The sequence below is a fragment of the Clinocottus analis genome, unplaced genomic scaffold (assembly GCF_023055335.1).
Source record: "Clinocottus analis isolate CAN_PGR_092001 unplaced genomic scaffold, fCliAna1.0.p SCAF_7, whole genome shotgun sequence".
Lineage (NCBI taxonomy): Eukaryota > Metazoa > Chordata > Actinopteri > Perciformes > Cottidae > Clinocottus > Clinocottus analis.
In genome coordinates, this window is record NW_027176229.1 from 15,115,764 (window position 1) to 15,142,837 (window position 27,074).

General features: G+C 39.4%; 2 protein-coding genes across 2 annotated transcripts; one reads left to right on the plus strand and one right to left on the minus strand.

Annotated features, from left to right (window-relative positions):
- Positions 1 to 246: 246 nt before the first annotated feature.
- On the minus strand, positions 247 to 21,483 carry LOC137779284 (DNA repair protein XRCC4-like). The gene is made up of 8 exons (XM_068566908.1): positions 21,385 to 21,483; positions 18,467 to 18,608; positions 17,478 to 17,668; positions 8,319 to 8,485; positions 7,522 to 7,686; positions 6,288 to 6,388; positions 3,457 to 3,589; positions 247 to 856 (listed from the first exon to the last, which is right to left on the minus strand). Exons 2-7 carry the CDS (start codon positions 18,603 to 18,605, stop codon positions 3,465 to 3,467), a joined length of 888 nt encoding a protein of 295 aa, XP_068423009.1. The 5' UTR covers positions 18,606 to 18,608; positions 21,385 to 21,483; the 3' UTR covers positions 247 to 856; positions 3,457 to 3,464.
- On the plus strand, positions 21,484 to 26,269 carry tmem167a (transmembrane protein 167A). Its single transcript, XM_068566909.1, has 4 exons — positions 21,484 to 21,625; positions 22,912 to 23,021; positions 24,266 to 24,300; positions 25,575 to 26,269. Exons 1-4 carry the CDS (start codon positions 21,623 to 21,625, stop codon positions 25,643 to 25,645), a joined length of 219 nt encoding a protein of 72 aa, XP_068423010.1. The 5' UTR covers positions 21,484 to 21,622; the 3' UTR covers positions 25,646 to 26,269.
- The last annotated feature ends 805 nt before the right edge of the window (positions 26,270 to 27,074 follow it).

Here is a 27,074-nt window from a genome sequence, read left to right on the forward strand (position 1 = left end):
AGTGTAAACAACAATAATAAAAACATCTTTATAGTGTTAATTTACATTGGCATTTCTACATTTAATGTTCACACTGCACAGTACAAAACCTCTCATGACAGAAAAGTATCACATGTTCAATCAAAGAACATCGTGGTTTTTAGCATTCATCATTTGTTTACTTTCAATAACAAAAAGTATGATACTCATAGCAGCATGTTGTCCGTCTCTTGAACAAAGACGTGTTATTTAGAAAAGACAAAAATATTGAAAAGTAACACTTTTATTTCAGTCAGTTTGGAATTAACATGCCATGTCATGCAAGACATTTCACAATAGATATGAACTCAGAACACATTTGAAGAACATTTACAACATTTCACATCATGAAATATTACCTTTTCTTTCATCTAATAATACATTATTAATTTATACATTTCCAGGTAACTTGTGATATGCAAAATAAAATACAAGTTTTATTCTTGAATGAACTGATTGAAAATGAAAACATTTAGAATATCTTTAAAATAAAAAAAAACAACATGTATCTTCAGGTCCATCCAAAATAGAAAAACAGCACAACTGTTTTGAATATTCTGCATTCAATGTAAGCTATCAATATGTTCTGAATGAAATCGCAAACTGAAATATTCAGTACAGTTTCTTATCTTGCCCTTCACACTCCTTCATGCACTTATCCGTAAGTGATCCTTAGAAACTTATCTGAGGTTCCCTTTGAAAAATACCTTATTGTTGGATGTATGGATGAGCGAGTGTGACATTCCTGTAGGGATTACTTATCCAGCAAGCGCGTGTTGTGGGATTATCCAGGCGGCCACCCGTGGTCTTCAGCAGACATTTAGGTGTCATCAAAATCCTAAAAGACAGCAGAAGTCAAAGGTAGAATAGTCAAAAAAAGACCTAGAATTGGTCTCTATAGGTTCATTACTGTCAGTGTGAAGACACACTGTGATGACCTCAGGACCTAAAGCTGGTAGCAGAGGTAAAGGAAGAGGTGAGGAGGTGAAGACGCAGAGACAACACAACCCTATTAACCCTCTGCAAAACACCCCTCAGGTAGTTTGGGCCGCAGAACATCTACTAAATAAAAGGGCAGATGAAAATTGAGAAACAAGGGGGAGGTAAAAATGCTAGTTTAGAAAGTGGAAATGAAAGAGGTGGCATATAGTTTATTTTCATAATAAAAGGAGGGACGAAACATCAGCAAGACATGATGAATGAGCAGCAACAAAGCAGCTTTAGTTCGTTGTTGGTGACACCCTATTTTCAGGGTGTAACCTGTTGTCCCTCAGTAGTTGTTACTCTGGTCTCACACAGAGCCAATGTTGAGGGGCTTGGCAGCCAAATTTAAGTTCAGGGCGAAGTCAGACTCTTGAGAAATTGCTTCCATACTGTTGGTCCAGTTCCTCTTCCATGTTCTCCAAGTCATTAGCAGCATTAGCACAGTTCTCGAGGAAGCATGGAGGGCGTTAAGTGCATGTTATCACATGACCACTTATGCATCTGGGCAAAGTCTTGACGGCAGCCCTGAATAGAGCAAGCAGTCTGACGCGTTTGGAAACAGATAGCGGCATTCATTACTCGTCTTTAGATTTATCGAAGTAGACAGACAAGCAGCAAGTCTCTCCCGCGAGCTGTGGCAGGTAATTGTCACAGTTAAAGCAAACCAGATGGCAGTGACATACTCTGGCTTTCTGAGAATCTCTTTCTCAATCTGGCATCAAATCTGGGGAAACCTCCCACCATTGTTCCCTGGTTGTCACTGTTTTGGTTGCTAGTTTTGGGGTGAAGGTTGACTAGTTGAAAGCAGCTTGCCACATAGCTGAAGAGGGATCAAGAAAACATTTTCATTAGAAGACCTTTAGATTTAGGGCTGTATTCATATTCATGATGAGTCCTGGATGCCATCTTTGTTAACGTGGAAGGGGGCGGAGGGGCAAGAAAACATGAAAGAGAGGCAAAGACAGAAGGGAATAGAGAGTAGAGAGAGGGAAAGAAGTTAGAGATCGTTCATGACTTGAAGTAAGAAAACAATTTTTAAAAGCAATGTTTCTTCTCTCAATATGAAGATGGACTTTGGAAAGTACATTTCAAAACCTTAATACGAGCCAGAGCTGAAGATAGAGTTTAAAGGAAAGAGTGCCAACGAGAGAAGACGTGCATGTTCTCACTGGAACTCAAAAGCTACTGCTGTCATCCTGAGTTGAACCAAACAACACTACACACTGCAGTAATTTTCAGTTTTGTTTATTTGCCAGCCAACACCCGAATGTAAGCGGTGGGAGGATGTTATGGGGTTTTCAGATCTGAAAGAAGTGTCACTACAAATAATGTAGCAGAGGTGCTCAACTTACCAAATGAATTATACGACTATCCCACTAACCACCGAATCTGGAGATAGTAAAGTTATGGCTATATGAGCATTTTCTGAATACAGAAAGCACGAGATGTTGATTTCCAGATTTGTTTCTTGCAGCAGTATCCTACAAACAAGATGCAATGTTAGTTAGAGCCCATGTGTAATCCTCAAAGGCAGGCAGTCAAGAACCTCTGATCCTTCTACTGCAGCGCGTCAGTATGAGAAAACATGCAGCTGTTGAATGTGGAAAGACCGCATAACATTGCATGCGTGAGCCGGATGTTCAGGAGACACCTCTGAAAACCCAAACATTCACAGACTGTCAGACCCACCAGTGAGTCTGGCTTTCTAAAGTCCTGTTGTTAAAATGTTCACACCCATAGAAATGTATTTGTAATATTGAAAATCAGAAGAGCTCAAAAAGTTGAAAGCCAGAGCATTCTTGTGTTTTGCGCAGTGCATTTTTGTGTGGCCTATTTATTAGGAGGAAACAGCGACTACTCATACAAGAAGAGTAGTGTATCTGAGTAGTGCAATCAATACTACAGGGTGTACGAGGAAGAAAACCAAATTATGCAGAAATGTGCAGAGGCGTAGAGCTGACAAAAAGATGATTCAACCTTCTTTAACTGGAGGATTGGAAGGAATTGGGGAAATATATTTCTAAGGAACCCCACATCACTTAGTGTGGTGGTTTTTCAGAAGTTTCTCAGTTTTCCTAATTTCCTAATAGTGCAGAAAATGAATAATAAGACATACAAAATTAGGAAAACGATAAAATTGTTTCAAAGCTTGAATAATGTCCTTTCGTTGTTGTTAAACTCTGGTTTGGGGCCACATGGAACAGTTTATTTTGCAACTGAAAGAAGACTGAAGGGATTGTGTGTCATGTTGACACTATCTTAGTACGAGCTACTTGAAAATCTGCAACATGTAATCTTGTTTTCCCATTTGAACTAGTCAAAGGATATGTTTTGTACTGCTACTGTGTGTGAGGAGGCTCCACAATACCGCTATGAAGAAAAAAAGTCAATCTAGAGGATACAGTGGCTTACCAAATATGGTGATAGATTGGTTGCATTTGTTATCTGACTAACCTGAGGTTTTATTCCCGCTCAAAAGGTTCTGAGCTCAGGGTGGGAGGCAACCTACGCGTCCGGCTCCGCTCTTCATCTTCCTCATCGGAAAAGGTCTTGTCCAGGGAGATGCCATAGCACACCAGACTACGACCTGCATGCAATACACACACACACACACACACAGTAAATCAAACGTATGAGATGCAGATCAAATTGTTTCACATTGATGTCCGTTTGACTACAAGTTCTCTAAACAAATGCCTCTAAATGTCTGGACACTGATGTCTTGTCTTGTTCCAGATTTTCCATCCTTATATCTCCATTAGTGTCATTTGTGACACATTTGTTACCGTTTTAGGGCATACTGCCTGAGTTAACCTCTGTTAACCTCTGTTAACCCTGGACAACTCAACACCTAGTTGCGTTGTTTATCGGGACTAGAGATCTGGCATTCCACTCATACAATTGTTTATACACTGACAGACACACAAACACACCTGTTTGCCCTTTAACACTGCTGCGAGCTCATGCAAAACATTTGACAGATTGAGCAGTTGTGTTAGATCAAGACTTAATTATCTGTCTGATGAGGAGATAGCATTTGTCGTGTGGATGGTGAACTTAATGCTACTGTTAATAGTCTCATGGGAATCAAGTCGGACATTACAGTCTATCTGAAAAGGCCAATTCGATCATGTTTTTTTTCCATTTCTTTCTTCCTGCTCAGGCGCTCATCCCTTAAGTTACACTGCATCCCTACCATCATGTTTGAACTATACAATTCTTAACTGGGGGAACAGGTCAAAGGGAGAGTTTCTTCTTTTATCTCTAATTCTGCCCTGTCATTACTCTTACTTATCAGGCCTCGGCAACATGAAAACACACCTCCAGGCACAAGGGTTGACAGGGGCAAAGCCAGTCAAAGGGGAATTTAGTGGCCGACTGACTGTCCGTAAATGTTAACTAGATTTATGAATGCAAATAAAACATTTGCTATTGTGCACAAAGTTCTTTGTCAAACTTTGCAACAACCAAATAGGTGGAGACTCAAATTCACCAAGTTTACCGAATGTGCTTACTGTGCGTTCACTACATTTGTAAACACAAAAGATTGTTGTGGCTCGTACTGCATGTTTCATGTGCACACATCATCATGAAGGTGGCTGTGAATTGATTGATTGCTGTGGTTACCAGACAAAGGCTGCACAAGATAAACAAGAAGCAATAGCAGTGCATTAGGCATCTATTAGCATATTGTAACACAACCATTAACAAGGATTCATGACGTGTTTCCATCATGATCGAGTGAAGGCCAAGAAAGAAACGCCCAGAGACGAATTTGTTGGACAGCTGAATTAGTGTAAATACTACAACAATTTTGGAAACACCCAAAATGTTAAACAGCTCGGAATACAGAGAGAATACAGGCAAAATCAGCCAGGCAGATAATTATAAGAGATACGTGCAGGGTGATTTTTACTGAGAAGCTGAAAACACAAGAAAGCATTGTAAAACCTTTTCTGGGCCGCAAACAAAGTGTGTGAGCCAAGACCCTTACTGAGCGATCTACAACTATGATCCATCTCAACTGAAGTGGAGGGTGTGTGTGTGTATGTGTGTGTGTGTGTGAGAGAAATGAGGACAAAACAACAGAATCTGCTGAAGTAATCAATGTATTTTGCAACTGTATGAGCCTTGTGTTTGGGGATGGCGGGAGAGCGATCAGTGGGTTATCTCAGCAGATTGCAACACGTAGTACGGGGGGGTATTACTCAGCAGATGTGACATCACACCCGCTCTGCACAGCGCAGGAAGTGGCCAACCACCTCATGGTTGGCCGTGTTGAAGCAATCACAGCAGACTTCGCTGGGTGGGTTTATGACTCACTGAAAAGTGTTTCCCAGAACCTAGCGACCCAAGGGTATTTTCTATGCTTGTGTGTGCTTTTAAGTTTACGTTAAAACCCCCTGCTTACATGATCAGTTACATTCAACTGTTCAGTTTATGAGACAGTAAAATCAGTTCAAGGAAAGTCAAAACTTAAGAGTTTCATTGAATAGTCTGCATCAATTCTGAGTCACATCGTGACCTATGACATAACAATGTGTAAGTACACCAAACATGGAGCATGTAGTGTATAAGTAAGTGGAACACTGGAGCACAATGTCCGGACCGTGTGTTGTAACATTAAAGGTTAATTGTATTATTGGTATTATTCAGTATTGTTAAGGAATTGAACTATATTATTTGAAGAAGCAGTTTCTGTGATACTTTTGCATGTGACTTCCACCCTTCACTGTTCTCTCTTGAACATTGACTATTAACTATAATGATTAACTAATATTAATATATGTTAATAATCCTGTTGATATTAATCCTTGTTTTAGTATCAATTATTTTATTTTCATACTTACTATTAACCAAACACGCTGCTCCCACATCCCAACACTCACACACATTTGTGCACATTAACTCACAAACACACCAGCTAACTGCCAATTCTCATCATGTTATGAGTTGCATTAATTTAGCTGCTTCACCCCGAGAGAAAAGCCGTTGTTATTTCATTCCAAGTAATTACAATGCAAAGAGACGTTTCAGTCTGGTTATTATCACTGGTCTTCCTGTTGTAACATATTGTGACGCAGACAAAGATAAAAACAATTAATCTTTTTCTTTTGTTTCTATTATAAATGATCAATTCTGAGTTGGGAGTTTCTTTTTTATTGGTTTAGGAGCGGTTTTCCCTCTTAACACACACACACACACACACACACACACACACACACACACACACACACACACACACACACACACACACACACACACACACACACACACACACACACCTGTAAGGAGAATGGTTGGCTCCTGTGATGGATGGATGCTCTGAACTGTCTCCTCTCTTTTGTCCTGACTGTCATCTGCCACCTGAGTTGTATCATCGTCACTAAAAGAAACAACAGGAATTTGAGAAAAGAAGGGAAAAAAATCTTGAAATGTGTTAAAAAATCTGTGTTTGAGGAGAAGTGTGGAAAAACAAGCCTCTCAGTTTACTTTGCTGGCAAAGTTTTGGGTAATCGTCTTTCAATATTTTATATTACTGTCCACAGGGACAGTGACAAAGCCAGACACGTAAGCAGCCATTATGAGTAAAATCTTCCATCCATGCGCTATGACCTACAATGGCAGAAGATACAGAACAGGCTTGTAAAGAAAGAAAATTGCCACCGTCTGTGTTCTGCAGAAGCCAAAGGTGTGGCAAGCACATACGCAGATCTGACGGCACTATGCTGACCGGCTCGGAAACTTAACTTGCAAGTGTGCAACTAAAGAAATGACCTGAATAAAGTGATTTAGCTTTTATACACTCCCAGTGCTAAACAGTAAATTAGCTAAATGGATTGCAACACTGTAGAGTGTTTCTTGTAAAGTACTTAACAAGTAGTGTTTAAACTACAAGACAAAAACTACAAGTTATTTTTTAAGAAAAATAGGGTTCATGATGGTTCCAACTTCTGAAATGTAGTAATATTAATACTTTGTGGTTTCAGGCTGATGACTTTGATGGGTTTGGGCTTTTTAATTTTTGAAATGTTTCTCCAAATAATGAATTAAAAAAAGGTAATAGGCAGATTAATTGATAAGTTAATAATAACTAGTTGCAACCTTATCTGTTGACTTTGCTGCTTTGTTTGTACTTTCTTTTAAGGTAACACATTACTTTTGAAAAAAAGTGTCTTTTAGGATGCTTCATCATCAACAATCATATGGGTTGAAATGTTAGTTTGTCAAATACACTGTACCGCCCGTGTGAGCGTTTGACATAATTCTCTTTTGAAATAGAAAGATAGTACAGTATGTCTATACTTCAAGGTAACAGCTACTAGCTTGCATTTTATCAAGCCAGAGGTTCTTGTAATGACCATGTAATTTATAGCCAGGTAAACCCTGTATATGGAAAATGTAAATGTTAAAAAACATAAAATATAACATATTTCAGTGGTTCACTTGCATTTTAAAGTAGCAAAGCCAGCCAGTTATGCCAGAGCATCACATAATTAGAGCAGTCAGTCTACTGACCTTTGTCGTCCTCCCTCATCTCTCTGCTTGCCATCAGTCTGATGGAGCTGGCGGACAGCATCCTGCAGGGCTCTGATCTTGGCCTTCTTCTCATTCAGCACCATGACAAAACGTGAGTACAGCCTACCCTCCAACATCTCTTTATCTCCAACCTGATGCTCCAGCCTGGTGAGAAAAAATACATCACAGTGAGTGCAAAAAATACATGCCAGCAATGGACTCCTACATGCACACAGAGTGACATGTACACATGTTTTGAAGAAGCGGAGGTTTCTTGTTTGTTTGCCTTCAGAGATAAATTTGCTAAGAGGAATGATGCTGATGCCTCCACCCTGTGCAGATGTTTAATCAGCCACATCCTCTATCCATGGCAATGCTCCATTTACTGGCCAAAGACTCAATATGCAGATAAACAATTACACAGGAAAAAAATACCTCTAAAAAGTCATATATGAAATAAAAAGACATACAACTAAAACATTTTTTTTAAAAGTTCCCAGAAATCCCAAGCCCAGTTTGCAACACTGGGTAGAATCCTTAATACTCTCAATGGGCGACCAGCGATGATGTCATACTAAGTGGTTGCTGTGCATATAAACAGCTGGAAGTTCAGCTTATGAAGAAAAAGGAGCTTGCATGCAAACAAGACAACCAACAAACAAATTACAGCACTGAACATCTTTCAGCAGAATTTTCCGTTTGAACTTGACATTTGCTCTCCATCACATATGCTTTCATAGACACACAATTAATTCCGTCAGCAAATAGCAAGTGTCGGGTTTCCTTCTCATTCTTACTCTCTGAGAATTCTCTGGTGCTCCTGGTTCAGCCGACAGTTTTCCTCCAACAGTTGGCAATTGTTGGACTCCAGATATGTACTGCGCTTTAGGGACTGGCCAATCATCTTCTGGTTCAGCTCTACTGGGTCTGGAGCTGGCTGGAGCGCCACAGAACCCAAGTGCAGCTTACAAAGGGAGGAAAGAAGAGCAGGAAGGAAAATGAGAAAGCAAGATCAAATGAGAGTACAAATTGCATGAGGATCAGCATTCATATCCAAGGCAATACACTTTCTCTTTAGGCTGGCAGGCTTTCATTACTCATGATAAGTTGACAAGCACAGCAATGAGGGAGGACCTCAGTACTCCACCAGTCTTCCTCTGCATTGACAGGTGACAGTTAAGTTAGTTCATGGTAAGCACAACCTTCAGGTGCCTCCCTTTGAGTATGAATGACTGGGAGTAGACAACAGGACTGGTTTAAGAGTATGGCTGGATTCATAATTGTTGCAGCTGCCCTTACAAAGTAAGTACTGTTGCATGCAGTATGCATACAATTGAGACATACTTCTTTGTCATAACATTCTGGCTTGAACTTTGACCCTAGGCTCATATATCTGTCGGCTTCTGTCAATGAGCTGTCATCAGTCTGTCATCAGTTTGCGCTCTCTCTGCAGCTTGGTCGATGTGACGTATCTTCCGCTGCGCTGAGGGTTGTCGGTCAGAATGGCCGGAAAAGCATGCTGGCTTCCATACTGTAGAATGTGACCGGATGCAGTTAGACGTCCCGACAATCTCGGCATAAATACTACATATGTAGGCATTTTAAATATTTTTCTGGCAGACTAAATCGTATTATAGCACTCTACTTAGCTACTACTACTACTAAACTGGATGGGAAAAGCACTACACTCCCGACAATCGGAATTCATAGACTGATTTATAGATTAGTGGATTCAAGTAATAATATTACAAACGTGAAAGCGGGAAAGCATTTACACCACAACATCATCTGAAGAATTACTTCAATAAGGAGGTGTACCAAATTACTACATCACATTTTCTTTCAAATTGGAGATCTTTTAAAATGTTGGTGTTTTTTTCTGTCTGGGGGAAATACAGGATGAATTCATTGGTCACCAGTAGACTATGCAGTCATGAGCACACAGTTCCCACTTTGCTGCTTCTCGTCTGTGACTTTTTGGAATCACAGACAGGCTTCAGATGTAATAAAACATTCCTCATTTGGTTATCATGTTGGCACTTACTCATAGAGCGGATCTGAGGCATTGCAGCCGGAGACAGAAAAATCCTAAAGATTTTGAACATTTAGTTGACGTGTCAAATGTTCAAGATTCCACCATAGAAGTCCCGTTTTGAAGAGGCAAAGGAGGACTACATCCACAGCTAACGTCCATCGTTCTCTACAGAATACCCAAAGGAAACAAGACACTATTTGACCGGGAGTGTGCACATCAAAGTTACATAACCAAACACATCGCTGCACAGTCTTTGTTTGCTTGTTCACCCGCCAAACACACACACACACACACACACACACACACACACACACACACGCACACACACACACAGGCCCTGCTTATGATGCACTAGGAAACCAGAAGGTGACAAGGTGCTAAATCTTCTATGGGCTATGTCGAGGTCGCAGACCAACTGTAATAAAGCCGCTATCTTCAAAAGCTCTCATAAAATACTCGTCATTTTTTCACCTGGGCTGATGCTGTCCTGGCAGGCCACACAGCTGTTTCCCCTCCACTGGTGGACCTGAACATGTTGAGTGGACATGTGCTTCACAATACCACTACACCTTCACTAGCTTCACAGGCTTAGCCTTTTCTTTTTATTAGTTTCATTACTTGTCTCTTTCTGTCAAATGTTCTTCTCTCTCCTCCTTTTTTCTCCACCTCCTCCAAAAATAAAAACTTCTCCGCACTGCAATGTGCATAAAATAGTCAACAATTACTGGAAGAATAGTATCTCTACTACTATGCCACTTCACATAAGTGTAGCCACAATTAAAATACTAATAACTTTGGAGATCCCCTGAGTTTGTATTGAAAGCCACCAGCAGATAAAAATGTTCTCCTATCAAGTGAAACTTGACATCTATGAGATGGATGATTTATGGTTCCTAAAGATTATCTTACTTTTTCTTCAAGCCCCACCAAATTTACCAATTACAAGCAAATGTCTGCTATTCTAATCATCTTTAGTTGTACTTTTTGTTTAGTGGTTTTAAATACTATGGTAAACATGGTAAATTGTTCTGACCCAGAATGCTTTGCGCAGAGAAAGATACAGCACACTGATCGAGCTGCAGAGAGCGCATGCACGTCCTCACATAGTTTTTGAGCAGAAGATAAAACAAAACAGGGATCGTTCATCAACTTTTTTTACCTTATACTACAGCTGGAAGAGCATACGAGGATCGCAGATGCACATATTACACAAAAATCCATCTCGTTAGGTTTCAAGTAATGTGTTTGTGTGTGGTAAACTGGGCACGGACCAAGCAGCGCTTTTCGCTCTTTACCCGACTACAGTAAGAATTTGATTGACAGATGGTTCATCCAATCATCTGTTGTTTTTTCAAGTGCCTGAAATTTTCCAACAAGTTTTCAATAATGGCTTTTTAGATGGTACTGTGTAATATACCATCTGGTGAGTCAGTGGTCAAAAACTCTATACAAAGGAATTTTTTAGATGACTGACTCCCTGACACTGACTGACACTAAACAAGTTTCTATCCAGGATTTGACCTTTGAATTCAATAAAGTATTTTAAAAACATAGATTTGTGCTTATCAGTATTGAACAGTACGCTCTGTTTCTCAACTCCTTTCAGTACAATTCCTCAAAACAATCTCTCTCGATTAAGAGGTCACTCTCTGAAAAAAACACTTTGAGTTGTGGCATGCTTATTCAGTACCAGTGCTGCCAGTCTGATCAAAACAAGGACACCAGCAATTAAGCAAAGGTCAACATCATAGGATTGTGACACGGAGGAGACCACCCAAAATCTAAGGAGGATGAGATTCCCAAGAACTCGTAAAAATCTAGAACATCAGGATGTCACAGTGATACAGTGCGAGCTCCTCTCAGGGGCTTAGAGGAATGTTGTGTGACACTGAGCCCCGTAAGTCATAGGTAAGTTGACATAGAGATTCAGTGTTCGTGCAAGATGGTCCACCTGTAATAAGAAACTGGTAGAGACTAGTGGGGGTCAATGGTGTTTAAGTCATCATGTCCACTTCAAAGATATACCAACTTGCACTCTACGGTAGGCCACCCATTCCCATCTCCATGCACAGATAGGCGGTCATGATAACTGTGAAAGCTTTGATCTCACCTCAAACCTCCCTTCCATCTTCTTCTCAAACCCCTCCTCTCCTTTTTACTAGCTGTGTCTAAATCTCTGCATTGCTTCCAGGAGGAAAGTCATTTGGCAATAAATTAGCCATGTGAGAAAAGATAATGTTAAGGCTTTGGACTGACATGCTGACACTAACATGCACATAATTTAAAGAATGTTGTCCTACATTTACTGTACAAGTATCTCTCTATAATAAAATCAAATGTCCCATTTTGTCTTACCCACTGACCAGCGTGTTAACACGGTATTACCATCTTAAGACACAAGATAAAGAAATCTAAACCAGTGGAAGCACAACCCTTATTTACTGGCTTTACATTGGAAATGACACTGCAGCTGTTGTTTATTTATCCTGCTCCTTCTTTTAAATACCAAAAGGTTGTGTTACTTTCAGGGTTTCTAAGAAGAAGTAAACATTTGAATTCCAGTTCACCAAAAGTTTGCCTTCAGCTTACATGGCAACATACAGAGAGGAAGGATGCACTAATCCAAATATACATCTATAAATGTAGGCAAATGTTACACTAAGTTCCTTGTTAATATACAAAAAGGGTCTAAAAAGCTCCCTTTATTTTCTCGAGCTTCTGTTTCTCCCTTGAGACACAGAGATAAAGTTAAAGGTCAGTCTGCACACTGTTGCCAGTTTCTGCCAAGGTGTGGGAGGTCAGACTGTTTGTCCGAGATCCAGGACCCACTGCCACATTTTTCTACTTTGTTACTAAACCAACACAATGAATAACTTATTCATAGATGTTGTTTAAGGTTACATGGTGGGCTAATTTATGACAATTTAAAGATGAAAGCAGTGAACATTAGAGGCCAAGACAGACATAAAAGAAAATAAGCTCAAAAATTAGATGAGATGCAAACCCTAGAAAGACTACTTTTTTGGATTCGACATACAGTAAATCAAAAGAAACAAAAAAAAATCTTAAGCAAAAGTTGTAATTGAAAAAAAATCTTTCAGGAATCAGGAAAGATTTCAACAATACGGCACGTTCTGATGTGTGTGTGTGTGTGTGTGTGTGTGTGTGTGTGTGTGTGTGTGTGTGTGTGTGTGTGTGTGTGTGTGTGTGTGTGTGTGTGGTCTGATTGTTTGTTTGTGTGTGTGTCTCCACACAGCTAGCCAGACCATAAGGTCAAACCCGTGGAGAAAAGGGGCGTAGGTGTGGAGGACAAAGCCAAAAGAACACAGTCCCAGTCAAAAAGACACCATAACACAGTGGAGGCACAGAGGACACAAAGCTTTCCTTATCACTCTGTCCAACACATCACTAGAGACCAAACCCACAATGTATTCCCATGGATCAGAGGACAATAACCCCTATTAATCAATAACTATTAATCAATATTATAACAGTGAGTTAGCATCATTGTAATTCAAAAATGAAAGATCTCTAGCATATTTATTAATCTTATTTGTTGACAAAACGTTCAGCTTGTAATACTACGTTTATATTTGTATATCATATTAGGGCAACATTTCTCTCTTTTTTTATTACATGATAATTATTGTGTCCAAAGGGAACAGGGAAGTGAGTGTGTGAGCACTGCATGATGACAAAGAGACTGTGTTCAAGGTTGGGGAAGGGTGCTCAATATGGTAACTGTGGGCATGAAGCACAGATCAGCTTGTCCCATCAGCTCCCTTGTCCGCTGTGCAGAGGCGTGATGCCAGATAAAGAGCAGGAAGTGAGGGAGGACAGCGCTCACTCCATCCCCGATAACATGAATGTTCCCATAAGCATTGGGCATGCCGGGGCACAGTACCAGATAGCGAGGAATATAACTTAAAATATGTAGGTATCTGCCAAGAATACTGGGTTTCAAGATGTTTAAAACATAAAAGGGCGACTAGAATTCACATCCAACCATAGAGACAAACTACTACTCAGTGAAAAATGCTTCGATATGGAACTTGCGTGATAGCAGGATACTCTGCATTCAGGATAAAAAAAACTGTCTTCCAGCACTATCACAATTTCTCACACACTAAAAACAGAAACAAAATAAAAGCCAAACCTGTAACTGTGAATGATTGCAAAATGTATTCTATTTTTTTTGGAAGCCTGTTGGCTGCTTCATGGGACTGAACCCGGATACTATAGTGATGAATCACTTTCTTGAGAGGCACTATGTTACAATGGATCCATATTAAGACATTTGATTATTTAGCTGATTAAAAGATTGAACGTTTCCTAAGTGTCAGGATTCGCTGTTCTTCTCTAATTTATTTAATTGTAAACTGTTTATCTTAGGGGTTTTTTGTTGGTCAGACAAAACTTGAACACTTTGTCTCTGGGCAAAAAAAATGTGTTAGACATACACAAAACCAAAGATTCTAAAATTAGTAATACCTTTGACAATATTTGTTACATGAAGACAAAAACAGGCCAATGAATGATCAAAAGTAGCTATAAGTAGTTATTAATGTATTGTAATCTCTTTATCTGTGTTTAAGTAAACAATTAGAAATGATTATCTGCATGATTTCCAGATATTATTGTTCATAAATATTATTGACAAGAATACGAAATCTAAAGAACAAAATAAATCTGTCTCTAATTGGCACCCCAGTTGTGGCTTTTTATTTTTTTTATAAAATAGCTGGATGCCTCTGAAAAACTGATCAAACATTTTTTGTGACATCACAGTGTTTTTCAATGCGCTTTAACAAAAAGTAAGGCAACACAACTAACAGCAAATTGATGTAAAATAAGTAAAAAACTTGACTACCATAGTGGCATTGTGTAATCAACACATATCAATGGGCAGAATTAGACCTCCATTAAAAACACTGAACTGAGAAAAAAAAACAAAAAAGTTCATCAGTTGTTTGGGAGCCTAATCAAGGTGGTCTAAAACAGATGTACAGGATCTATTTATTACCCTTAAATGCTCCTCAGAGCGTTAAGTGTCTGTATAAGTGTCAGTGCTAGAATATTTATGTTTCTACCGATGACATATTGGTATTTAAACACATTAAGGAGGAGAAGATGTCTGACTTGGCCATGAAAAACACCTGCTTGGTAGCAGTTTAACAACACACACCCAAATTACATTCATCATTACAACTTCAAGGGGTCATAATCATAAAATATTAATGTCAGGTTAAGTTCGCCACCTGTTTAGTCTCTGGCCTCTTTTCTTCTATTACCAAAGTAAACCTGCCTCATTTTGGCACCCTGAAATTATCTGGCTGAGAAAATATGTTCCATTTTTTAACCTCTGACGTGGTGGAAAACGAATGAGAGGGGAAAGAAGAAGAAGAAGAAGAAGAAGAAGAAGAAGAAGAAGAAGAAGAAGAAGAAGAAGAAGAAGAAGAAGAAGAAGAAGAAGAAGAAGAAGAAGAAGAAGAAGAAGAAGAAGAAGAAGAAGAAGAAGAAGAAGAAGAAGAAGAAGAAGGTGTTAGACAAGGGTAGTAGTTAGCACTTAATGCAAATAGCCCTCAGGGATGTGATGTGTGTCTGCCAGACACACACTGCACAACAAGTGATGATTACTGTCAGCAACAATGTGAGCATGGATTACATTTTTAAATAGCCCACTTGGGGGGCAGGTTAGATTTGGGCTGCTGTCAATCATTTTGTGTGGTCTAGTTGATCCTTTTAGCAATAACTTTTTTCCCTGCTCACAATCAATGAATACTTCCACTCCAAAACAAATAAGAGAGGTAATTTCTTTAAATGTACAACCGGTAGAATTGTTTCATTTGGGTAAATACAAGTCTAATGACGGAGGCTGTTCTTTTGTTTGTCTCTTTTGCTGCTCACTCACTGTTGATGTTATACATTTGAAATACATTTCAGTGATTTGATGGAGTGCACAGAGGCATCAGAAATGCATTGTGTGTTATTGTCAATATTAATTAACTAGCTTTGATCAACTATTGTTACTACTAGGGATGTCCGTAGTAGTATCCCTACTACGTAGTTTTACGTGTGTGTTTATGAGTTAATTTCTTTTCTTGATATCATCATTTCCTTATTGAAGTATGAGATGTAGTTAGGTACCGTTTAGTCAAGAATGTCAAAGGCCTGGCCACCCCATTTATGACCAACAGTATCTTCACACATGTCCAAACACAAAGACTTGCACATGTGTATACACATCCCACACATATACACACAAAAAAGCCTAGGGTAGTAGGGGAAAGAGAAGAAAAAGCTCTCATCAACTGTTGTCTAACATTGTTAGATGGGGATGGCCCTATCCATAAATCAGGGTTTTATGGTCTCTGCAGTGTTCTGACCCCCCTGGCCTTCTCTCTCCGCTCTCCTCTACCTGCAGCAGTCCCAGGACTAAAGGCTCCCTGGAGGCAACAGCATCTTCTCACAGTTTGGAAGAACAACATCACAATCCACTGAAAGCCCTGTGACTTGTATTCCATCAAACCTGCCGCTCACTGTGAACTAGAGCATGCTATGCGATACAATACTGCTGCTGCATAAATTAAAAAAGAGATGTGCTTTAATCTCGAGAACTGATTGTTTACATTAACGCAAACTAGCTTCACCTTGCCATCTACCAAACCATCAATCAACAAACCTTTTTCCCCAAAAGTTTACGAGCTGTGGCTGTTAGACAACTGACTTATATGGTTGGTATTGGATGACTGAATGATTCCTATCTCTGGCTTTTTCAGTGGCCCAAAGGCAACCAAGCCAATCTAATTCTGCTTTAATGTGGGTACACTATAATCCTTATCTTTTTAACAGCCCCCTGTAAAGGATAAGACTTCCTTTCTATTTGGTTGTATGTCATTAGATGTGTTTATCCTCAGGGAACAGTGACAAGGGGGAAGTGCTTGGTGTGGATTCAAGAGGGACCGAGTGAGAGATCCACAATGAACTCTCTCAAATTGATCTTCAACAACTTTTCAACAACATTCCTGCAAACCTTTGTTTCTACCCCTTCGGGTAATTAACTAAATGTGGTACAAAATGCATTTTAACTATGAGTAATGTGCGCCTGAACAATGATGCAAAGCAGCATCCATTTCAACATCCAAAATCCATTCCTGTGAGTACTACAGAGACGTAAAAGCACAGCAGTCTCAGAGCTGCAGTTCCAGTCCAACCTTGTACTCTATGTCGGCAAGAGAGTTAAACAGTTTAGAACAACAGACATGTCAATATGCTGCACATACAGGTGACTTAAATTCCTAATTGCTGGAATTATTTAACTTAGTGATGTTGGTAGAGGCTATTTTTTTTCATTCTACTACTTTCATATATATATATATATATATATATATATATATATATATATATATATATGTATATATATATATATATATATATATATATATATATATATAAGTAGTAGAATATATACTTATTTTATATAATTTTTTTCAGAATTCTGGTTCTGAAAAAAAGGTTTATTAAAAAAAAAAATATTTGAACATATTTTGATCATAACTATGAATATCCAGCATGATCTAAGCAAGATTGGCTTTTCAAGCAGTTTACGACATGTTCAAAATGTGTGTTTCACACCCTTACCAAGATCTCCCATACTAATACCAAACAAAGAAAAAAACTGTGTGAAACGGTTCAGAAATGGAAAAGTTAAAAGTTTTAGGAGAAAACTGGGGGGGGGGGGGTGTCAGAGGATGTATGCGTATAGATTGTAAAGCCCAAATTGTAAAGGCAAATTTGGGATTTGTGAATTTGGGCTCGAAGCTTGAAGTGGGTCAGATTGCTGTTGCAAGTGATGCGCTATTCTTTTTGAATTAGCCCCTGATAGTATAATAGTAAAAATCTACCAAAAGCTTTTGCTCACCGAGATGTCATTACAGATCTTCTGATATGAGAGATGACAGCGATCTGGAGAAACGAGGAAAGAATAGACCCCCTTTTTGTCTCCTCTCCTTCCTCCTTCACCTCCTGTTAGCGCTTGGTTAAGATCCTCAACATATCTTTCTCTTGTGGCTCCCACATTGTTGGCTTCCCTTGTCACCTCATCTTCTGAAACTGGACACAAGGAATGCATTTATGTAATTGTTGCATAATTTTAAAGTTGTACAGCTGAGAGAAGGTCAAAGAGGTGATGGCAGACTGCAGAGAAAAACATTAATTATGTTGCACGTGAAAGCGGATTCAAAAGGAAGCATGCACAGAAACCAAGGGGAATGTCGTCAGCTGTTGCACAGCTGCTCACAGGGGGCTGAGGGTCCCAATTAACACATCAAACACAAAAACACTGACGACCCAGAAGCCCGCACATAGCTCTCACAACCCCATCTCTGCCTGTCAATTCTGCAGAAGGACAGCAATAGAAAACTAGGGAGCAGTTATGTTCCAGGTGTCTTTCAGAGAAAATGTACTCATGTGCATATGTAACACCCCCCCACCTTCCCCGACCTCCACACACACACACACACACACACACACACACACACACACACACACACGCACGCACACACACACACACACGAGACAAGACAAGCCTTGTAGAGTTTAATCTACTTTCTACACCTGTAAGCTGCAGGAAGGAGGGGGGGACAAACAAGTTCACTGCTGTGCCTCTGGTTTAAGAACTAACAGTTTCAATATTGTGAGATGGGGTTAGCCAGGTGCATACACAATTTGGACAGTCTGCTGAATGGTAAACCTGGTGACAATGCAGTCTAGTCAATGGTCAAAGACTTCAGTTATTTGCAGATCATCTAAGCTGAAAATTGTAGGTTCCGCCAGGACAAACGTGGGAGACCTTAGTGTTGTGAATAATTTGAGTGGTCACTGATTTGCAATGTATTTTCATATCTTTACCTTCTCCGATCCATGCCGAGCTGCCATCAGTGAGAGCTAATGTGAATCCAGCCCCCAGGTCTAGGGCCCAGTCCACTTGCAAGAAGTAAGGGGTGCCTGGATCAGTAGTTACAGTAATCTGTCGGACTGTACCACTCATGACCTGCAAAAAAGTCAAACATAAGAATTCATACATTTATAATCGGTGGCCTTTATGATTATTTTTTTAAACAACAGGCTTATTGCATTGCGTTCTGTTAGTATTTAGTCCTTCGACCTCTTTCGAAGACCATTCACGTAGCAATCCTTATTAATGTTGTACAATTGTGTTAATCTTCCAGTTGTATCAATGAGCTTTATTGTTTACTCCTCGTATTTTGTAATACTTTCTTTGGTGTGCATGCGTGCACATGTGCATGCATGTGTGTGTGCGTTTGTGTGTGTGTGTCTTTATTGTGGGTCTTTCTGAGTCAGTGGAACCAGACAGTGACTTTGGCAGGTTTGTATGTGTGCTCACTGACCATGATGGCTCTTGTGGAAATGTGATATATATAGATATATATAGATCTATATATATATATATATATATAGATCTATATATATGTCTATATATATATATATCACATTTCCACAAGAGCCATCATATGTAAACAAATATATACAGTAAAGACCAATGACAGCTCTTGCGTCCAATCACATGTAAGTGATTGCCTTGAAGGAAGTGAAGAAAAGAACTGTTGCTACATCCTGACACATCTCAAGCTAACTCATCCATGACCATGCCAATGCACAACAGGCAAAGCAAACACTGTGGCATCCATGCTCTGAGAGATATTTTATACTGTAAAACTAATTCATTATTTGCCAATGCAACACTACTCAATGAGTGTGCTGAGCAAGCTTGTTTGGTAATGTCACCGTGCCCTCAGGCTAATTGATTTACTGCTGCAGTTAAAGTTAAATCTCCTGCCAAAGGAGCAGCTTATGTTCCACAGATCAGTTCAAACAATGTTGATTTCAGGATTAAAATATGATAGATCAGATTGTTTATATCACGTCCTGTTCCTTGGGTAAATGGGCAACACATAGTTTTTGTTTTGATTTCTTCAGAAACTTTTACTTGATTACGGATATCCACTCCAGAACAAGTGATTACTGCTTCCACGTGAGTTGGACATCTTTCCTGCTTAACTACAGGGCAGAATATGTGGAGATGGAGGGAAAAGGACAGCTAAATTGGCAGTTAGCCAAGCTGGACATGTTTGAAAAAAATGAAAATGAGCGGCTTTAGACACTGCGCTATAAGTTAGGACGTGACAGCACTTTTTTGTTAGTGTTCTTCTTCTGTCCTTTGTCAAGGTGATTCAAAATGAGACTTACAGCAGAGATTTGACACGTGACACACTCATGCATACACATGTGAACATGCAAAAAGAACCTTGCAGCAGATTAAAGTTGACCCTTTGTGCTTCACGAAGGGGTGAGGCTGAACGAAACGAGATGAGGGAGCTGAAGGGTTCAACTTTAACCTCATAAAGTGAGCCCAGCTACTCATTAGTTACTGTAACATCTGTTGTGCAGGGGCGATGACCCTGTGGTAATGACAGAAGGACACTCCAATTAAATAAACAGCGCTGTCTTTCAGGAATGGAGAGCTTTGTGAAACCTTCAAAGTCAAAACACAAAGTCTTCCTGTTCAGTTACTCGATCGACGGACACGATTACTAGAATGCTTAAATCATCAACCAAAGCCTACAGCTTTGACACTGCACCCTTATCCTCTTCTCTTGCTCCCTCTGTAATTTCTGTGCTCAACCTTTTCATTGTCATTTCTTCAGTATTACCGCATATGAAAAAACTGCAAGCCATAACTGTGCAGGAAGTACCAGGAAAATGAGTTTCAAAGAGCCTCTAGTTATGCATCGTGTGTCTTAAATGATGAGTTCATATAGAGTCTAAAATAGCCACAGTATTTAACTGTCTTTTTAATGGGCCTGGAAAAGTAAGTCAGCCCTCTCACGGTACTTTCACTGGACTTTCCCTTCATGCTTTCTCCAAGACAATGGTTTCAGGATGAAAAGGATTTTTGGGGGTAGATTTTGGTGAAAAGAGCAACTGAACAACAAAAGCGTAACTGCCCGCAGTTGAAGAAGTGAAAAATGCAAAACATTATTTAGTTGTGGTTTTGTGGTTTACAAACTGACAGATCTTCTCACATTAAGAGGATTTTCAGGAGTGTCTGTGAAGGAAGGGTTGATGGGGATTCATGAAACACGGTCTCAATGCAATCAAGATGCTGCCTTGGCGGGTTGGAGGGAGGGGACTTAATTGTATAAACTCTCAGGGAAAAGTAAACCAGAGAAAAAAAGAGAAAAAAATGTTGTTGTTGTTTTTTTTTTTTTTTTACAAAATATGGTATTTGTTAGCATATCTAACAGTCAATCAGCGCTCTGGTCTGGCGACAGCCAGGCGTTTCCCATAATGCACTTGGTCATGCAGTCGATGGGGAGCAGCTGCAGCACTTTGCTCTAAAAACTGCAGCCGCCTTGCTCTTGTGAGGTTATCGTTAGCCACATGTTCATGACGTCAGAGCAGATGGGGATAAAGTCGGACACAAATCTAACCGGCAGGCATTATGCGGCGATCGTAGGTAATTGATTCTGCAAAGGACTAGCTCATCGCGAATGAGCCTTAAGTTAAGTCATAACTGTTATAACTTAACTTATAAGTTAAGTTATAACAGAAGTTACACTTCCGGGTCCGGCAATTGCGGTCTAGTCTGATATGGTGCTAATAACGCAACATTATTTAATGTGCCTTTAACGTCTAGTCACCACATTTTAACGCGCTACGTTGCAGCTGTGGTTAATTCTAACAGTATACATGTACTATAATATTAAAACACTTAACGTACAGTACATATTTCCTCGAATACTTACGTTACTCTAACTACTGCGACGTCCAAACGAGGGCATTTTGTATGCAACTCAAAACACTATTGTTTTCCCTGGTAATGTTTTTTTGACAGAAATTTCAACTTTCAACTGCTGTGTTATCAACCAATCAGCAAACGAGGTTTGCAGCAACGTGTCATAGTACGTAAACATCTCTGGTTACGTTACGTTACGTGCGTTCAAGAAAGCAGGAAGTGTGATGTGGCTTTGACTCAAAACAAAAATGGTAAGCTTGCTTTATACATTAAGTGCTTCTTCTCTTTTTACAGCGTACTTTAAGCGTCCTCCGTGGATTCTGTGTCGAAAAGTCACAGTGACAAAAACTAGCGCTAACATCCGGAGTAAAGCAGGACAGATATAAAATGCTAAACCACCCCGCTAGCGTTAGCTAGCTGAAATATGCTAAAACTTGAGCATACCATTACACCACATGTATGTTTCTGTTCTTAAATATCGTTAGAATATAGTTACATCAAGCGCGTTTCGGCCGTGTGCTCCTGCGAGTTGTGTGATAAAGTCCCAAACTATCACAAGTTTATGAGACTGGTGGATGCTCGCATCGCTGTGTTCTCAACGTGTGCCACGTAGCTGCACTTTGTATGCATTCGTTTGGACGTTTGTCTCGGTTGCATATTATTGATTAATTGACGTTACAAGGTTGTTGATTATAAAGTGTCAGGAAAAGTATAAGCAAAGTTCATAACTAGATTTATTCCACGAATAGTTTATTAAAATTCAATATGAATGAAGAGCAGACCATTTATTTAAACTTTCTTCTTGACCAAATTATTTAGTTAACGTAAGCACAAAAATAATGGCCAGGAAAGATGGATAATCAAAATTATGTGTAACTTCGATCACAACGTACACAATTAGAAATGCATTCATTGATTTCAATATGGTTATGATGTATGCAATTCACAAACTATAAGATTGTCTTATTAATACTATGGAACACATTTTGCTGTGGGTGAACTATATCAGGAGCATCAACAAACAATTGAGGTAGTGGAAAAACTTCACAAAAACAAACATTAAATAGCTAATCTGCTGCTGAGTGTGATATCTTGTCAGTGTGTCGCTAAAATAAGATGTATAGTTCAAAGTCAGCAGATCAGCCTTGGGTTTCAGATTTTTCACATTGCAGTATGAGATTTAGATTTTTCTTTAATAATCCTTTATTAATACATATATTTTAGGTAAGTGGTTGATCTTGACGAATATATATATAATTAGACAAATAATCAGATAAATTAATATGCTATCTGGCAATCATGACAATCATGTGACTCTAACTAGGTCTACACAGCCAGCCCACTTCTTTGTTACATAAAATGAACAGCTTGTACTACGACATTCCTTGTGACAAGTAGCAGAACATTGGTGTTACAGAAAATTAACAAAAGTGAAGTTGGTGCCTCCAATGTGTATGACTTAGTCACTAGGGCATGTCTGAACTTAATGTATCATTCTCTGTTTGTACTAAATATATCATTCTCTTTCATCTTGCAGTCAGCCATTTTCAACTTCCAGTCACTGTTAACAGTGATTCTCCTCCTGATCTGTACCTGTGCCTATGTCAGAGCGCTAGCTCCCAGCCTGCTAGACAAGAACAAAACCGGGTATGATTGGATACTTAACAATGAAGCTGCTATTCAAGTCTTCTCAGTGAATAATTGACCCCTCAAGACCTCTCTTTGCCTCTTGGGCAAAGACAGGTCTGCATAATCAAACCATTGGAGTGTTAATAATACACTCATCTAAGCCTAAAAAGCCTACTGATATAGCCCCTCTCCTTTCAGTCAGTGCAGCAATCTTAAGACAAATGTTTTGTGGTTTATTAATGTTATACATTTGGCTTTCAACAGTTTATTCCCAATAGTTCACTTTGGTATTTATATGAGCGCAGTTTATTTCTGTGGTTAAAAAAAAAAAATTACCAACAAGGTTTAGTGCCTGTAGAAAAATAATAATGTGTATGTATATTAAGAAGCTCCTCATTGAGGTGTGTGAAGTACCAGAAGGCCTAAATATTCATCATCACTGCATCATTATTATTCTTGGATTACAAACTCCATGATTCACTTGTAATTTGTCTGGCACAGCCCAGGAAGAGCCAGACACACTCTCACACACTTTCTTACACACACACATCATTGCAGCAGGGTGGGACATTCTCTTCAGACAAACACATGAGACTGAGAGTGGCAGATGGGATGATTTAATAGTTTTACTTCATATTTGATTTGTTGACTAAAGCATGAGCTGTTATTTGTGTAGATGTTGTGCCACACGGTATTAAAATAATTGTGTGTGGCTGGGATAGGTCTCATCAAACAGGAAGAATGTATGTTTTGTACAGACTAAAAAACATTTGTACGTTATTTAAAGATATATGTTTTTCCTAAACTGTAGGAAATGCTTTAAACTTTAAATCCCAGGGTTATCCTGAAATGTAAACAATTTCACAATGGGATGCTGACACCATCTGGTCAGTTTTAAATTTGAAAGGATGTTGGCTTTTAAACACTTGCAGACACACGCACCCTCACACATCAGAAAATTGAAGGCCCAGAATGCCACATTTGCCTCAGCTGTCACTAGAGATAATATGGCTCGCCTGCTGTCCCCCTCTCTTCCAATGATTACACCCCTTACATGGAATGGATGTCCGATGACTGTCTGGGTTTTGTAGTGATGTGTTTGCAGTCCTCTTGTAAAGTTGTGAAAGGAGTCTCAATTACTGTAGCTACCACCCTATCAACATTAAAACCAGCTTCTTCTCATCTTTCAACATCCCCACAATTAAGTCATTTGTCTTTTTTTAAATTACTTCTAATTTTTTTAAATTATTTTTATCTTTTAGGATTCTCGGAATTTTCTGGAAGTGTGCCAGAATAGGTAAGCCTATGATTGCCCCAAATTTGATTAATTTGTTTTTCAATTGTTTGTTCAGTGTTTCCCCTACAGTTATATTAGGGGGGCGGGGCGCCCCCTGTGTAATTTTCTCTATTGCGCCAGATCACAAGAAGTCATTGACGGTTCTCTTTTCTATTGATCAGGTCTACACCTTGTTCTGTTATTAAACAAACTAAACGTCCGTATTTTATTGATCATATCTACACGACAGCTTGTCATTTCTGTCTCTACGTGGTCGTGCGTAAACACTTTTCCTCTGATCTTTGTATCGCGCACGGCAGAGTTCCGCCCTGATGCGCGCAGACACTTGCGCACACACCGGTGGCCAATCACAGAAGCGGACGTTTAGCGTCGAAAAATATGTCGCGTAAAAGCAGACGACTATATTTGCGTTTTAAACGCTCCCAGGTTGAAGATGGCAACAGTAGCTCTCCTACAAGGAGCACTGGAGCAGCTCTCCTGCTCCAAGTGAAACGAGCCAAAGTGCTTGTGTCTTGTACCAACAATGAGCTGCTGGCTTCAAACATTACAAAAGTACAAAGTGCACGGACATAAAACTAAGTCATTAATGAATACATGGAATAATGCCTGTGCTTTTGGGTAAATGGTTACTGTACGCTGTTAACAGGTGATGGTGCGCATGCGCAACTCACCGGTTTTTGGCGTTTTGCAAAAAGCCAATCTCCGTGAAGTCTCCGTCAGGTCGTATTTTCTGCTGTTCCGTCTTTCAAAACCGAAGAAAGATCCCAGCTCAACATGGACCATGAACTGAGAGCGGCTGTATCACGTCCAGAACCTCGTTTATAAAATATGTTAAGAGGAAAGCAGCTCACTGCAGTCACCTAGACTGATAAAACCTGATGGCTCACATATCTGCAATTTGCTGCTAGTTCTCCAAAATAAGCTATTTGGTAATAACTACATATTATTCTTTTTTTTTCACAGATAGAACTTTATTTTCATTGTTCAAAGTGATTGCAATTTTTTTATTTTTTGGGTCTGATGGGGCAATCTGGTATAATTAAAAGTTATTGCAATTTTCTTTATTCTGTTATTAATAAAAGCACAGATGGAGTCACAAAATGATGTTATTTTCGGAAAAAGCAATGCTTTTGGTGTTTGTGTCATTGTTGATGTCACTGACACAAACACCTCTCGCCGAAGCTGTAAATCTAGGGGAAGCACTGTTGTTCTTATGTCAATGAAATGTTGCTAAACAATGTAGCCTTAAACATTGCTCTACTCATTTTTCCCAGGTGAGCGGAAGAGTCCGTGGGTGGCTTGCTGCTGTGTCGTGATGGCTTTTAGTATACTGTTTCTACAGTAGCGGACCAAAGAAAACCGCGAATGGAAACATTGGAGAAATGAAGACTACAAGACATGGACAGTACAATCCTAGAAGCACAACAGGATCTGTCATTTAGATAATGTAAAAATGGAGACCTGTCACCACTCACCGTAGCCACGGAGAGAGAAAATGTGTCAGGGGGAGGGATGAGCTGATAGCCCCAGAGTGTGTCTAGATCCCTCCATGGACTTCCAGGTCTGTCCTTGTGTTTGCGTATGTGGAATATTTACTCCGGATGTGTGTGTGTGTGGGGCGGGCAAGGCTTTCTATTATCTGACATTTAGTTTAAAAGACAGAAGTCACAAGTCTAGGTGGGATCAAAAAGCGACTAGGTGGGATCAAAATGATACATTGTTTGTCCAAATATTTCAAGTCGACATATTTTTCCCCTGAGTGTTTGTCATAGTAGCATCAACAGTTTAAAATTCTCCACAAAAAGAACTTTCATAAATGCTTAAAACTTTCATGCGAGTCACATGAAGGCAAATATTTGGAAACAGTTACGAGCTGTGACTTTAAATCGTCCACACACCTTCTTTGTTGTATCTAGAGATTGTGATATTCCACAGCACACAAAATGGTAGAATAGCTCTCCAGATGGCTAATTGTCCTGCATATTTGCTTTGAAGAGCTACTAAGGTTTTAAAGTCAGTCATTTTGCTGCTATTTATTAAAGAACCTTTTGGGAAATCTGTTTTCAGAAGGCTGATGTCTGTACTTTTTTTTTGCCATTGACACCTGTCTGTTGTGATCATGCCACACTGTAAGAAGTCATTAATAATGACTACAATCATACAAAGTATATGTTGATGATAAACTTGTAAAACTGATGTCAATCTTATTTTTTTTAAGGACGAGAGTTCACATAATTATGAATAATTGCAACTGCAGAGTTGGACAGATCTGTTGGTTAAGAGAACACTAAGTATTGCTGCGTAGGATCACATCTGACGTGTTAGGCGTCATGTTGAGGTGAGAATGACAGTGACGAGTTTGTGATGACCTCTTCCATAACCTTGCAGTCAGCACTCATCTTCACAGGGTTTTCTGCAAAGAACTGTGAGCTGATTGGGCCACACAACTTCATGTTGCTTGATATCGTCTCGTATTTGCTTCCAGATATGCAGCAGTGTAAGCTGCCTTAGATTTGAAAACAGGGTTTACATTCAGAGAAGCTCCTTTTGATGTAATGCCTTGAGAAGTTTGACACAAAAAAAACTGAATTCCAGATATTGTGACATTATTCTAAATGCCACATGCAACACTGTGATTAAAGTATTCCCTTCAAAGAACATCTGAACTAAGCGTCCAATTAGGTAAAAAACGTTGCCATAGTGGATCAATACAATCGCCCACACATTTCCCTCGTCTGTGTGGTAGAGATTAAAATAAAGGAGGAGACATGTTG

Excerpts from the sequence above, each read along its gene's own strand:
- tmem167a (XM_068566909.1), top strand. Across the intron at positions 23,022-24,265 it reads CTAGACAAGAACAAAACCGG|GATTCTCGGAATTTTCTGGA; the intron begins GTATGATTGGAT and ends TTTATCTTTTAG. Across the intron at positions 24,301-25,574 it reads CTGGAAGTGTGCCAGAATAG|GTGAGCGGAAGAGTCCGTGG; the intron begins GTAAGCCTATGA and ends CATTTTTCCCAG.
- LOC137779284 (XM_068566908.1), bottom strand. The coding sequence starts at position 18,605 with ATGAGTGGTACAGTCCGACAGATTACTGTAACTACTGATCCAGGCACC. Across the intron at positions 17,669-18,466 it reads CTCGGCATGGATCGGAGAAG|TTTCAGAAGATGAGGTGACA; the intron begins GTAAAGATATGA and ends CCTTGTGTCCAG. Across the intron at positions 7,687-8,318 it reads CACCAGAGAATTCTCAGAGA|GCTGGAGCATCAGGTTGGAG; the intron begins GTAAGAATGAGA and ends TTTTCTCACCAG.